We start from the raw sequence: 12,281 nt of genomic DNA, 5'->3' as shown, positions 1-12,281 counted from the left end.
GAACATATTAGTTATGAGGTTAATGATTAACTTTGTAGTTGGTGCTTTAGATTATAAAATGCACAATTGGGATAATTTCATGAATAAGTGCAAATAAGGGTGGTATGAAGTATGATAGTTGAGTCATATTTAATACATTGAGTGACTACATAATCTGTGTTACTAATTTCTCAAAACACAATTAAAATAAGTATATCACTAAGCAAATATGACATGAAGTGAATGCTTGACACATAGTTAGTAAAATGATTGACTTCCAAACTGGTGTGTCCAATTTTCCAAAACACAATTAGAATAAGTATACCACTAAGAAACTTTCATAAATGGGGTCTGAAGAAAGAAATATTAGAGTTTTTTTTTATCAAAATGGGTTGAAGAAAGATATTGTGAAATTGTCAAAAAATTACATTAATTCATAAAAAAATATTAGGATTTTTTTTTATTAAAGGTATAAAATAGCTCAATTGGCAATGGCCATGGAAATGAAGTCTCACTGGAAGTCTTGTTCAAATCTTGTGCTATCCCGAGTGAGAAGTTGGACATGATTTAGATGTACTCCTACCAAGCTTACAATATATATATATATGTTAAAAATAACTTTATTATGAAAATGATAATGAGAATCTCAATATGTCTTCTCTATTTTTATTTTAATAATTTTTTAAATGTTTTTAATATTTTTGTCACCACTACTTTCAATTAAAAAAAATTCAACATCTTTTTTATATTTCAAAATATATTTTTAAATAATTATGTTAATCAGTGTGTTTATTTTGAAATAAGGTTTTAGAATTTTAATCTAATTATGAATAATTATTAGGTGGATGATAGAGATTTAATGTTCATGGAATATTCTAAAATATTCTTAATAATAATCAATAATTTAAAGATTGAGATTTATTTCACAAATAATTATTCATTTTTTGTCTTTTTAATTAAATTAACTAATTAAAAAAATATCATATTAACATGTATCATAACAAATGAAATATAGTAATAAAATTTATTTACCATTATAATTTAGTTGACTTTATTATATATATATATATATATATATATATATATATATATATATATATATAATTTTAACCCTATAAAATATATTATTAAATCATATGAAAATATTATTAAATATATATCCTGAATTATTAAAAATTATCAATCTTTTAATTTATATAATAACATTAATATTACAATAATATATAATACAATATTACATAATATATTAATTGGAATATTTGTATGTTCACATAATTGCTTAATTCCAATTTTACCCGGAATATTCAATGTTTCAATATGAAATGGCCATGCGGTTCAATTCATACCTCCATGTTTTCGGTCATACTTACATGTTTTACCGAACGCGAGGGCCGTGGTTTTGTTGACCCACCAAATACCAAAGCCATATATTACCACAACTGTATTTATGCGTGGTACATGCAAATAAATAGCCGTTTATCACACATTAAACATGTAGGAACCATTGATGTCAAATTCTATTTGGGAATATATTATTTTATTATTATAATTTTATTTAACCATCTGTAATATAATAATTTTTAAATTAAATAGATAAATTAATTTATATTTATGAATAATAAAAGATATTAATAATATTAATTAATTATTTTTATTAATGATAATATAATTAGCAAGAAAATGTGTTGTCAGTGTAATTAGCAAAAAAAACTGTTGGCAAGCCTTCATATATCCAATGATGGAAGATTCAATCCCATGACAATCAAATTTAAAAAAAAAATACGAATTAACTATCAAAATATAACATATTGTAATTAACATTTTCCATCCCACAATGATATTAATATAAACAATCAATTTATTATAAGAAAATTATTATTATTATTATCCAGTTTTAACGTCAAGGACAAGGGAGTATGAGACCAGACACCAAAGGTCAGGGACAAGGCAATATGAGACCAGACACCAAAGGTCAGGGACAAGGCAGTATGAGACCAGACACACCAAACACCAAAGGTCAGGGACAAGGCAGTATGAGACCAGACACACCAAACGTCAGGGACAAGGCAGTATGAGACCAGACACCAAAGGTCAGGGACAAGGCAGTATGAGACCAGACACCAAAGGTCAGGGACAAGGCAGTATGAGACCAAACACCAAATTGGTGTATGAGACCTCCTTGTTTGTGGGAAAAAAAAGTATGAGATCCATGCAATGATTTCACTGCTAAGTCTATGAAGGCATAGATACTCTACCCCTCTAGTTTTGACCATGTAATCTTTTAGAAGGAAACACATGCTCTTAACCATTAAACCCACTCAAACTCTTGAATATATTTTATATTCATCTCACACAATTATGATAATAATTACAAAGATTTAGTGGTTGAAACATTATTAGCCACAACATCCCCTAAGGTTAAGTGGATTGCTGATATTTTTTGGTATTAGACTGACATGGGTGAGATTCATTATGTGACCTCACCCATGACGGATGCCAGAGTATTCTAGAAATCCACAATCTATTTCAAAATGCTTATTGTTGGCTCCCCTGGCTGGTTTCCATTGGTTTCGCTTGTTAAGTTATAATTTTTTTTTAGCTTATCTAACGTATAGGCAGTTCACTTGAGTTGCTGAGTCATAAAATTTTTAATATATTGACTTACAAACTTTAAATCAGGGTTTTTAAATCACCCTGATTTAAAAAAAAAAAAAAGGTAAAATGTATACTCTCTATGAACTCACTCCTGGTTACCTATCATACCCTTTTCAGGTACTCTAGCGTCAACGGGAGCTGGACAGAACAGTTAGCCACACATCACTCCTCGTTACCTATCATACCCTCTTCAGGTACTCTAGCGTCAACGGGAGCTGGACAGGACAGTTACTAGACAATGACTTCGTGTACTTCGTTTCCATAAGAATGGCCAGAAGGTTGAATGCATCATAATGTTCAATACGGTGCCTGAGAAAGTAAAGAAGCCAAAAGCATACGTGGTCTGGTCAAGAAGCGAAAAGCATTACGCACTATAACACGCTGGCGATGGAGCCTGAGGGCTTTCCTCTGTATACGACACTGGAAAAGAAATCCTTCATATACAGAGTTTATGGCTGCGCCCACTTTTCTGCAATAATTGGTCTCATCTATTATCGGCTGATGCATATCCCGAGTGAGGATTATTGGTCATGGATTGTGATATTTGTGGCAGAACTAGGCTTCGCCTACGGTTGGATTTTGGAGCAGGCCATCAGGTGGCGGCCTGTTGAGCGAAAAGTCTTCCCAGAAAGACTTTCTAAGAGGTAATAATCTGCTCATCTATCTTCCAGCGCGACCACAATTAAATATGCTTTTAAACGTTACGAGGGTTAATAGTTTGCTCATCTATATGCTTATGAGGGGTAATAATTTGCTCATCTATGCTTTTTAAACATTTTCATGGGTATGTTAAATGAATATAATTTACTTCATCAAAATGGGCAGGTTTGAGAGCGATCTACTGCCTGTTGATATATTTATATGCACCGCTGATCCCATCAAAGAACCCCCACTGACTGTCATAAACACAGTACTGTCGGCTTTGGCTGTAGACTATCCTGTAGGAAAACTGTCATGTTATGTTTCTGATGATGGAGGATCCTCGCTTACATTTTATGCTCTCTTGGAAGCTTCACGTTTTGCAAAGATTTGGCTTCCATTTTGTTATAACTATACCATTCAAGACAGATCACCAGAGGCATATTTCTCGGCAAGCTCTGCTCAGAAAAACGAAAATATGTCCTTTACTAAAGAATGGAAGAGTGTAAAGGTAAAAAAATTATTTTTGGTACTTTTAATCAAAGGAATTGATAACCAGGTTGGGCTAGATGACCAATTCTAATACATTTTTTAGTGAATATATCGTAGCGATTTAAACCTGATATCATATACTTTAAATAATACTTCACGCTTCTTAACAAATAACATAGTGAACGCCAATTGAGTTGCGATTTATTTCTTTTGTTCCACATCCTGGATTTGGCTTATACATGCAGCTCTTCTTTTGTTTTATTATTTCTACCAGAAAGCGTATTTGGAAATGAAGGATCGTATCAATAACGCCGTGGAGATGGGAAGTGTTCCAGATGACAAACAGAAAGAACACACGGGCTTCAAAGACTGGATTTTGGGAATCACTAGGCGAGATCATCCGAGTATTGTTCAGGTACTCCTATGAACCTTGCTTGATATGTGCAGATGCCGTGCTAACAATAGTTGAAATCACCAGAATTTCTACTTATACATTTGTCGATTGTGTCTTCTTCTCTACGAATCTTTCGAATGTATATGCAGATTCTACTGGAGAACGGAGACGACAAGGACATTCAGGGTAATGATCTGCCCACTCTTATTTATGTCTCCCGTGAAAAGCGACCAGGAATTCCTCACCATTACAAGGCCGGCGCTCTTAATGTTCTGGTAATATTTGCAATCTTCTGGTAATATTTGTCTTGTTTTAGAAATGTGGTCACCTCATATTACGGCTGGTTTGTGATGTCGACAGATTAGAATCTCTGGCTTAATGAGCAATGCTCCCTTTATTCTCACTCTTGATTGCGACATGTTCACCAACAATTGTGAAGCACTTCGTCAAGCCATGTGCTTTTTCTTGGACCCACAAACAGGTCACCAGTTTGCATACGTCCAATTCCCTCAAGGCTTTCATGGCATCACAAGGAACGATCTGTACGGGAACGATCACTTGAGGACTTCCTATGTGAGTATAATCCGCACCTTTTACCAGTAGGGTCTTAAGTTGCCCAACCATGCATTGAACCTAAAGGGGAAATCGTTACTTTCAGTGTCAATTTAAAGGAATGGATGGTCTCGAAGGTCCACCATACACGGGCACTGGATGCATTCACCGCCGGGATGCTTTATGTGGGAAGGAAGTAAGGCATGCGTCCTCCAAATCGCTTAAAGCCTATTCCATTTCTAGAGCTCAAACGAATCCATCCAAGATGCTGAAAGATGCAAGGGATCTTGCCAATTGCGCCTGCGAGGAGAACACCCTGTGGGGCAAAGAGGCAAAATTCCAACCAGCAGTTTTATTTTTAATTTTCTTTTAAGTTTCGTACCCTCTATATATATCCCTGAAATTGAACTTGATAAATTGCAGGTTGGCATGATTTATGGCTGTGCCGTGGAAGATGTATTGACAGGTTTCGTTATACAGTGCAGAGGGTGGAAATCTATTTACTGCACTCCAAGGCGAAAAGCATTTTTAGGTGTCGCGCCAGTGAACATGAATGACACACTCATTCAAATCCAAAGATGGAGTGCCGGAATCCTGGAGTTTTTCTTGAGTAGGTTTTGCGCATATGTTTATGACTTTCAACGGACAAGTATAACCCATTGTATGTGTTATGGTGTTTCCTGTCTATGGGCTCCCTCTTCTTTATATATATTTTGCTACGGTTTACTTCCTGCCCTCGCCATGTTTAATGGAGTATCATTATTTCCCAAGGTAATTTTTTCCTTATCAAATTCGTCCATATTTTTACATCACAGACCAAGACGAAGTCCTCATTTTCATTAGTGATGATTATAAGTTTGTGGCAATGAATAGGCTTCAAATCCATGGTTCATCCTCTTCGTCTCATTAGCAGGATCTGCATATGGGTACAGTCTGATAGAGTTTTTGTTCATCGGGGGTTCGTTTAAGAGTTGGTGGAACGAACAGAGGATGTGGATGATTAAAGGCGTGTCATCCTATTTGTTTGCTTTAATCCAAGTTGTTTGCAAGATGCTCGGTTTATCGGAGGTAGGCTTCGAGGTGACAAGCAAAGTAGTGGATAACGAAGCAGCGAAAAGATACGAGGAGGAAATGTTGGAGTTCGGTGTGGCATCTGCTATGTTTGTCCCACCAGCAGCTTTGGCAATAATAAACCTGATATCGTTGGTCCGTGGACTAGCAAGAATCATGCGAGAAGGATATCAGCCTTTTGAGTGTATGATTGTGCAGTTAGTTTTGTGCAGCTTCATAGTGATAATTAGTTATCCTATATTCGAGGCGATGTTTATGAGGAAGGATAAAGGGCGAATACCTACTTCCATTACCGTTGTCTCCATCTTTGTTGCAGTTTCTGCGTGTTCTGTAACTTCCACGCTCATTCCGACCTGGTGAAACATCCGCCGGAAGTAGTTGAAAAAAACGTTTGGTGGAAGACTCTCTGTTCAATGTTCAAGTATGCATCTGCATTAGTTTTTTAATTTACTTCGTGTAGTTTCAGAGATTTGGACTAGAATAATTGTGTCATAGATATGGACTATATTTGTGGAGACTCATTCAATTCGATATTGAAGCAGGTCATCTTAATATACTGGCTTTGTATAAGATAAACTACATGGTAACAGTAGTTTGAATGCCTCAGAATTGTAAAATGGAAAATTGAACATCGAATCCACATTCTGGGATACACGACGTTATGACACATGTAAACATTGCGGTAATTTGTCTTTCTGCTCCGATTCTTATCTTGCTTCTCCCACCCTTATTGCCACACGTGTAGTCAAATTCTTATTGACACACAAGTTTTTTCTTTCAAACTTGATTTGATGGTAATTTGGGAATTTAACCAGAGTGAAGGAAAAGTATTAACTCTTCGATCATAGTTTTAATTGAGGCATGTCTAACTTGGGTAAAATTATCGAGCCTGTCTAAATCTGGCTTACGGAAAATTACTTTCGTTCTTCTTTTTAACTTGGAATTTTCACTGGTACCCAATTATCGAGTCTGTCTAAATCTGGCTTACAGAAAATTACTGTGGCTCTTCCTTTTAACTTTAAAATTTGACTGCTCGCATAACTTATGTCTTCATCAAGTTATAATTACGGAGTAAGGCTTTTCTTTTTGAAAACAACTTCCCTGATTGTGACTGTCACTGTGTCAGTGCACCATCACATCAAATGTTAAATTATTGAAATGTTCAAATCAAATGTTAGATGACTCTTTTATTTAGACAACTACCTACTTAATAACTAACTTACTAAACTAATCTCTCTTGCACCAAGCTATGATATACAAGGTTGATTTGCAGGTCTCTGTTGCGACCCTGAGCCAAATGCTTGATATACAAGGTCGATTTGCAGGTCTCTGTTGCGAGCCTGAGCAAACATTGAATGTGATCCTCCTTGGTATCGGTTTGATTCCAATAAAACGGTTACCCTCGGGACATGGTCTGTCATCGGCAACCTTACAGCGTGAGCGTGAGCATGCTTGATATACAAGGTCGATTTGCAGGTCTCTGTTGCGACCCTGAGCCAAACGTTGAATGTGATCCTCCTTGGTATTGGTTTGATTCCGATAAAACGGTTACCCTCGGGACATGGTCTGTCATCGGCAACCTTACAGCGTGAGCCTGAAAAAGGAGCCTGAAACTGCGTGTGTAATGGAGGAGGGCAGGGCGATTTTCTGAGTATGCTTCTGAGTATTTTTTTAACATTAGCATAATTTTAGTCTACTTACACTCTGCCAATGTTTGATTTTTGTGGGTTATACTTTATATATTAAAGTTTGCAGAATTGGTATTATGTATTTGATTTTCTCCTTGAATATGAGAGAGAATCTTTTTTGAAATTTATTTTCTTATGTGTGTAAATGTGTTAGAAAACCTGCACAGATGAATCTAGCTAGTAAAGGTTGAACACACAGCTTTGCAAAGCAAAAACACTAAAAGAAAATCGAAAGAAGAGAAGAATGATTCATTCGAAAATATGTTACAATGCTCATGATATAGCATCACTGGGTGAAGATCCCAAGGTAATGCACTATAGTGGTGATCAATGAGAAGACTCAACACCTACAACAAGTTCCAGAGATAACTAGTCAGTTGCGGAGTTAAAGAAGGAGCAAATCAAGGAGTAAATCATGCAAAAGGAATCTTGCATGCAATCCCATGCTCTAACTAAGAGTCCGCATGTAGGTGTGTAGTAGTTCCAACATGCAAAAGGAATCTTGCATGCAGTCCCATGCTCTAACTAAGAGTCTGCATGTAGGTGTGTAGTAGTTCCAACACCCCCCCTGAACACCACTATGGGAAAAATAGAAAATGGGCCCTGGCAACTAAGGCCAAAGGTCACCCAAAATATAGTGCAACTTGTACTAAAATTGAGGAAAGAGGGAAAACCTCGTGGGAAAAACCCCCCCTCAAAATACAATGTAATCAAAAGAAAAGAGGAAGAAAAATACAGTTGCTAAGCAATCGTGTCCTTCACTCCAAGACGATCGCGCAAAGAGCGAAACTTCTGCTCAGTGAATGTCTTGGTGAAGATATCTGCAGTCTGTTCTGCTGAAGGACAGAACTGCAAATCAATGACCCGATCATGTACTAAGTCTCTGATGTAGTGCATATGGATCTCTATGTGCTTCGTCCGCTGCCGCTGTATTGGATCCCTGCAAAATTTGAGAGTGCTTTGGTTGTCACACCAGATGACAATGGGCTGGTGGAACTGGACGCCCAACTCAGTGAGAAAGTGTTGTAGCCACAGAGCCTGAATGGTGATGTTGACTACTCCTCGGTACTCAGCCTCAGCTGAAGAGAGAGCAATAGCAGCCTGCTTCTTGCTCGACCAACAGATAGGGCCAGATCCTAGACTGAGTGAATATCCGGAGGTGGACTTGCGATCAATGTTGTCTCCCGCCCAATCAGAATCTGTGAAGCCAAGGAGATTCAATGCAGTGCCTGCTGCATAGTGAATCCCGAAGGTGATGGTGCCCTGCGCATATCGGAGGATGCGCTTGGCAGCATTCCAGTGTATCTCATGCGGCTCCTGCATGTATCTGGAAACTGCCCCTATTGCATATGAGAGATCTGGTCTGGAGTGGGTGAGGTACAATAAGCTCCCCACTAGCTGTCAGTAGAGAGTGTTGTCAACTAATGGAGTGTCACATCCATCCTCAAGGCGGACCCCAGACAGAAAAGGAGTCGGTGCTGGCTTGCAGTCAGTCATGCGAAATCTCTCGAGGAGATCCCGTGCATACTTAGCCTGAGAGAGTTTGATGCCTGTGGCATTCTGGCTAATCTCAAGACCAAGAAAGAAGTGTAATGGACCCATGCCCGTCATCAAGAACCTTTCATGCAAGGCCCTCTTGACTGTAGCAATGGCTGAAGCCGAGCTGCCAGTGATTAGGAGATCATCTACATACAAAACTAAGATAAGAAGAGAATCATGTGTCCTAAGCATGTAAACATTCGGATCAGACTTACATCTTTCAAAGTTTTGTGATAAGAGAAAAGAATACATCTTCGCGTACCAAGCTCTCGGGGCTTGCTTAAGGCCGTAGAGAGATTTCTTCAGTCTGCAGACCAAAGATGAATCCTGAATGAAACCATGTGGCTGCTCCATGTAGATCTCCTCAGATAGGTCTCCGTGAAGAAAGGCATTCTTCACATCCATCTGACGTACTTCCCACCGCTGGGCAGCCGCAATGGCAAGTGTAAGGCGTATGGAATCCATCTTTGCTACTGGAGCAAAAGTCTCGTCATAATCAATGCCATGCACTTGTTGGAAGCCTTTGGCTACTAGCCTTGCTTTCCGTCTGGTGATTTGCCCATCTGCAGCACTCTTGGTCCTGTAGACCCATTTGCATCGGACAAGTTTCCTTCCTGAAGGAAGGGGGACCAGATCCCAAGTTTGGTTCTCGAGGAGGGAGTTATACTCCTCCTCCATGGCAGACTCCCAAGATGGATGCCCAGCAGCCTCAGCATAAGACTATGGATCAGAAGACTGAACCAAATGACAATGCCAGGAGGGCGATGGTTCAGTGGCAGTGAGGACAAGAGGAGGCTCAATAAACTCTGAGCTAGTCCTCTTCAGATCAGAATTATCCCCCACAAGACCATTTCTAGCAGCTGGTTGGTCTTGTGCATATATCTCACGTAAGCTCCTTGTTCTCTGATTTATGACAGGGGAATATGATTCACTGCTGGAATCCCGATCTGCGCTTGGATGTGGATCATCATTTGCATGCACTAGATTTGTATTTGAAGACTCTGTCTTTGCATCTGCATGCTCTTCCTCGGCATCTGCATCTGAATGCACTGAGTCATCATCTCGGACATGAGGTAGATAAAAAGTGTCTGCATGCGGCGCTTGAGGTGCATGCGAGAGACTTTCCTCAAATTTGACACTTCACTCAATGATGAGCTTGTCCGTAGAGGGAATCAAGAGTCGATATCCCTTCACACCATCAGGGTATCCAACAAAGATGCACTCAATGCTCTGTGGATCAAGAGCTTTCCTCTTTTTAGAGGGGATTCAGGCCCATGCTCGAGAGCCGAAAACATGGAGGTGAGTGACCTCTGGTTTAGTGCCGCTCCAAGCCTCAAAGGGGGTCTTATCCTTGACAGACCTATGAGGAGATCTGTTCTAGATGTAGTTAGCACAATTAAGTGCTTCGGCCCAGAGCTTATGAGGCAGTGACTTGGCATGCAACATGCAGGAAGCCATCTCTTTGAGAGATCGGTTCTTTCTCTCAGCAACTTCGTTCTGCTGCGGAGTGTATGGAACTGTGTACTGCAACTGTATGCCGGACTGAAGGCAAAGGTTCCGAAGTGCTGTGTTAACATATTCACCCCCATTGTCTGTACGGAGGGCTTTGATCTTTCTCTCTGACTGTGTCTCAACTAGTGCTTTGAAATCTTCAAAGTGCTCAAAAACTTCAGATTTGTTCTTCAGAAGATACACCCAAGTATACTGTGAGAAATCATCAATAAATGTAAGCACATACCTTGATTTGTTAATGGAAGGATGATGGAAAGGCCCCATGAGATCACTATGGATCAGATCTAGAGGAGAGGATGCTCTGTGAGTCTTGCCGGTGTCAAATTTTTCTCTAGGATGTTTACCAAGAACACACCCTTCACAAACTCCTTTGGAGAAACTGATATTTGGCAAGCCTTCCACCATCTCATTCTTGCTTAGCTACTGCATATACCTGTAATTGAAGTGACCAAACCTCTCGTGCCAAAGCCTACTACTATCATCAGCATGTGTAAGCAATAAGGAGGATTCAGATTCAATAAATTCAGAAAATGTATACAGTCTGGCTCCATTGTTTACCTCACCAGTTGCAATTTTGGCATTGCTATGTAGAACATATATGTTCACTGCATCTGGAGTGAATTCCACTCTCTTTCTTGTGCCAGAATGAGTGATCTGATAAACTGAAAGCAGGTTTACCGAAAGTTTTGGAACATGAAGCACATCTTCAAAGCTTGCGTGTAAAAGTTCCACTCTACCTTTTCCGGTGACCTCAATAGGTGAGTCATCTCCCATGGGGATGGGAGGTCCTTTGCATGCATCCAAAGAGGAATAAACTTCCTTTGCAGTAGCCATATGATGTGATGCACCAGAATCTATAATCCATGCATCAGGAGAAGAATTAATTGCAACTAAAGCATGAAAATTGTTACCTTTCCCGTGTGGCGGATTCTCAGTTTTCTTCTTGGCGCCCTGAGGAATGTGGTCCCCAAGGTTGTGCTTCTGAAGGATTTCTGCCATTTTGTCAATTTGTTTCTTCATGCAAGAGGATTCTGGATGGAATCTTCTTTGACAGTAGGTGCATCTGTTTCCTTTCTTCCCTTTCTCATTTCTCGAGCCGGAGGAGTCATGGAAGGGCTTGGTGTACCCTTCCTTCTTTGGATGGGAATGTGCTTTTCCTTTGTCTTTTTGCTGCTGATTTTTCTGATTTGAATCAGATCTGTGATTTTTATTGTGGCTGCGATCATGCACAGCAAGTGCATGTGCTTTTGGAGGTTTGATTTTCCCCATGCCAATGAGTTTATCTTGCTCAAAAATAAGGGACTCCATAAATTCTTTGAGAGAAGGCATAGTGTAGGTTTTACCTGTTGCGAGCCTTACTAAATGAAATGTAGACACAAAGACGGAGTATTCCGGTCCGAGATTTGACATAATAGAGAGAACTTGGCGACTCTCCACCTTGGATTTGTCAATTCCACAACCCTTGAGTTGCAGCAATAGATCATTATATTTGGTGAAGAAGTCTTGAATTCTGTCATAGTTCCGTGGATCCAATGATAGCAGCTCCACTTCGAGCAGATGCCCTTTCATCTCATCCTGTTTCCCGTAGAGATCTTCAACCTTTTTCCAAATCTCATTGGGAGTATTGCAGGCAGATAGATGAAACTATAACTCTGGAGACATGCACATGCATATGGATCTGTGGGCCTCATCCATACGGTTGAGGTACTTGGATTTCTCTATGGCTGAAGTGGGTTCCACTTCTGTAGCCATGGTAATCT

The 12,281-nt window shown here is 39.2% G+C and overlaps 1 protein-coding gene across 1 annotated transcript; it reads left to right on the top strand.

Moving 5' to 3' along the window:
- Positions 1-3,021: 3,021 nt before the first annotated feature.
- LOC149208652 (cellulose synthase-like protein E6) lies at positions 3,022-7,238 on the top strand. The gene is made up of 9 exons (XM_089398398.1): positions 3,022-3,278; positions 3,460-3,784; positions 4,040-4,180; positions 4,309-4,434; positions 4,520-4,732; positions 4,818-5,042; positions 5,135-5,482; positions 5,585-6,112; positions 7,056-7,238. Exons 1-9 carry the CDS (start codon positions 3,022-3,024, stop codon positions 7,236-7,238), a joined length of 2,346 nt encoding a protein of 781 aa, XP_089254524.1.
- The last annotated feature ends 5,043 nt before the right edge of the window (positions 7,239-12,281 follow it).

This window comes from Pinus tabuliformis, chromosome 1_2, assembly GCF_031772625.1.
Source record: "Pinus tabuliformis cultivar Carrire ecotype Pingquan chromosome 1_2, CPIR1, whole genome shotgun sequence".
In the NCBI taxonomy this organism is placed as follows: domain Eukaryota; kingdom Viridiplantae; phylum Streptophyta; class Pinopsida; order Pinales; family Pinaceae; genus Pinus; species Pinus tabuliformis.
Note: the sequence above shows the minus strand (reverse complement) of the source record. Positions and strands in the feature narration are given on the sequence as shown.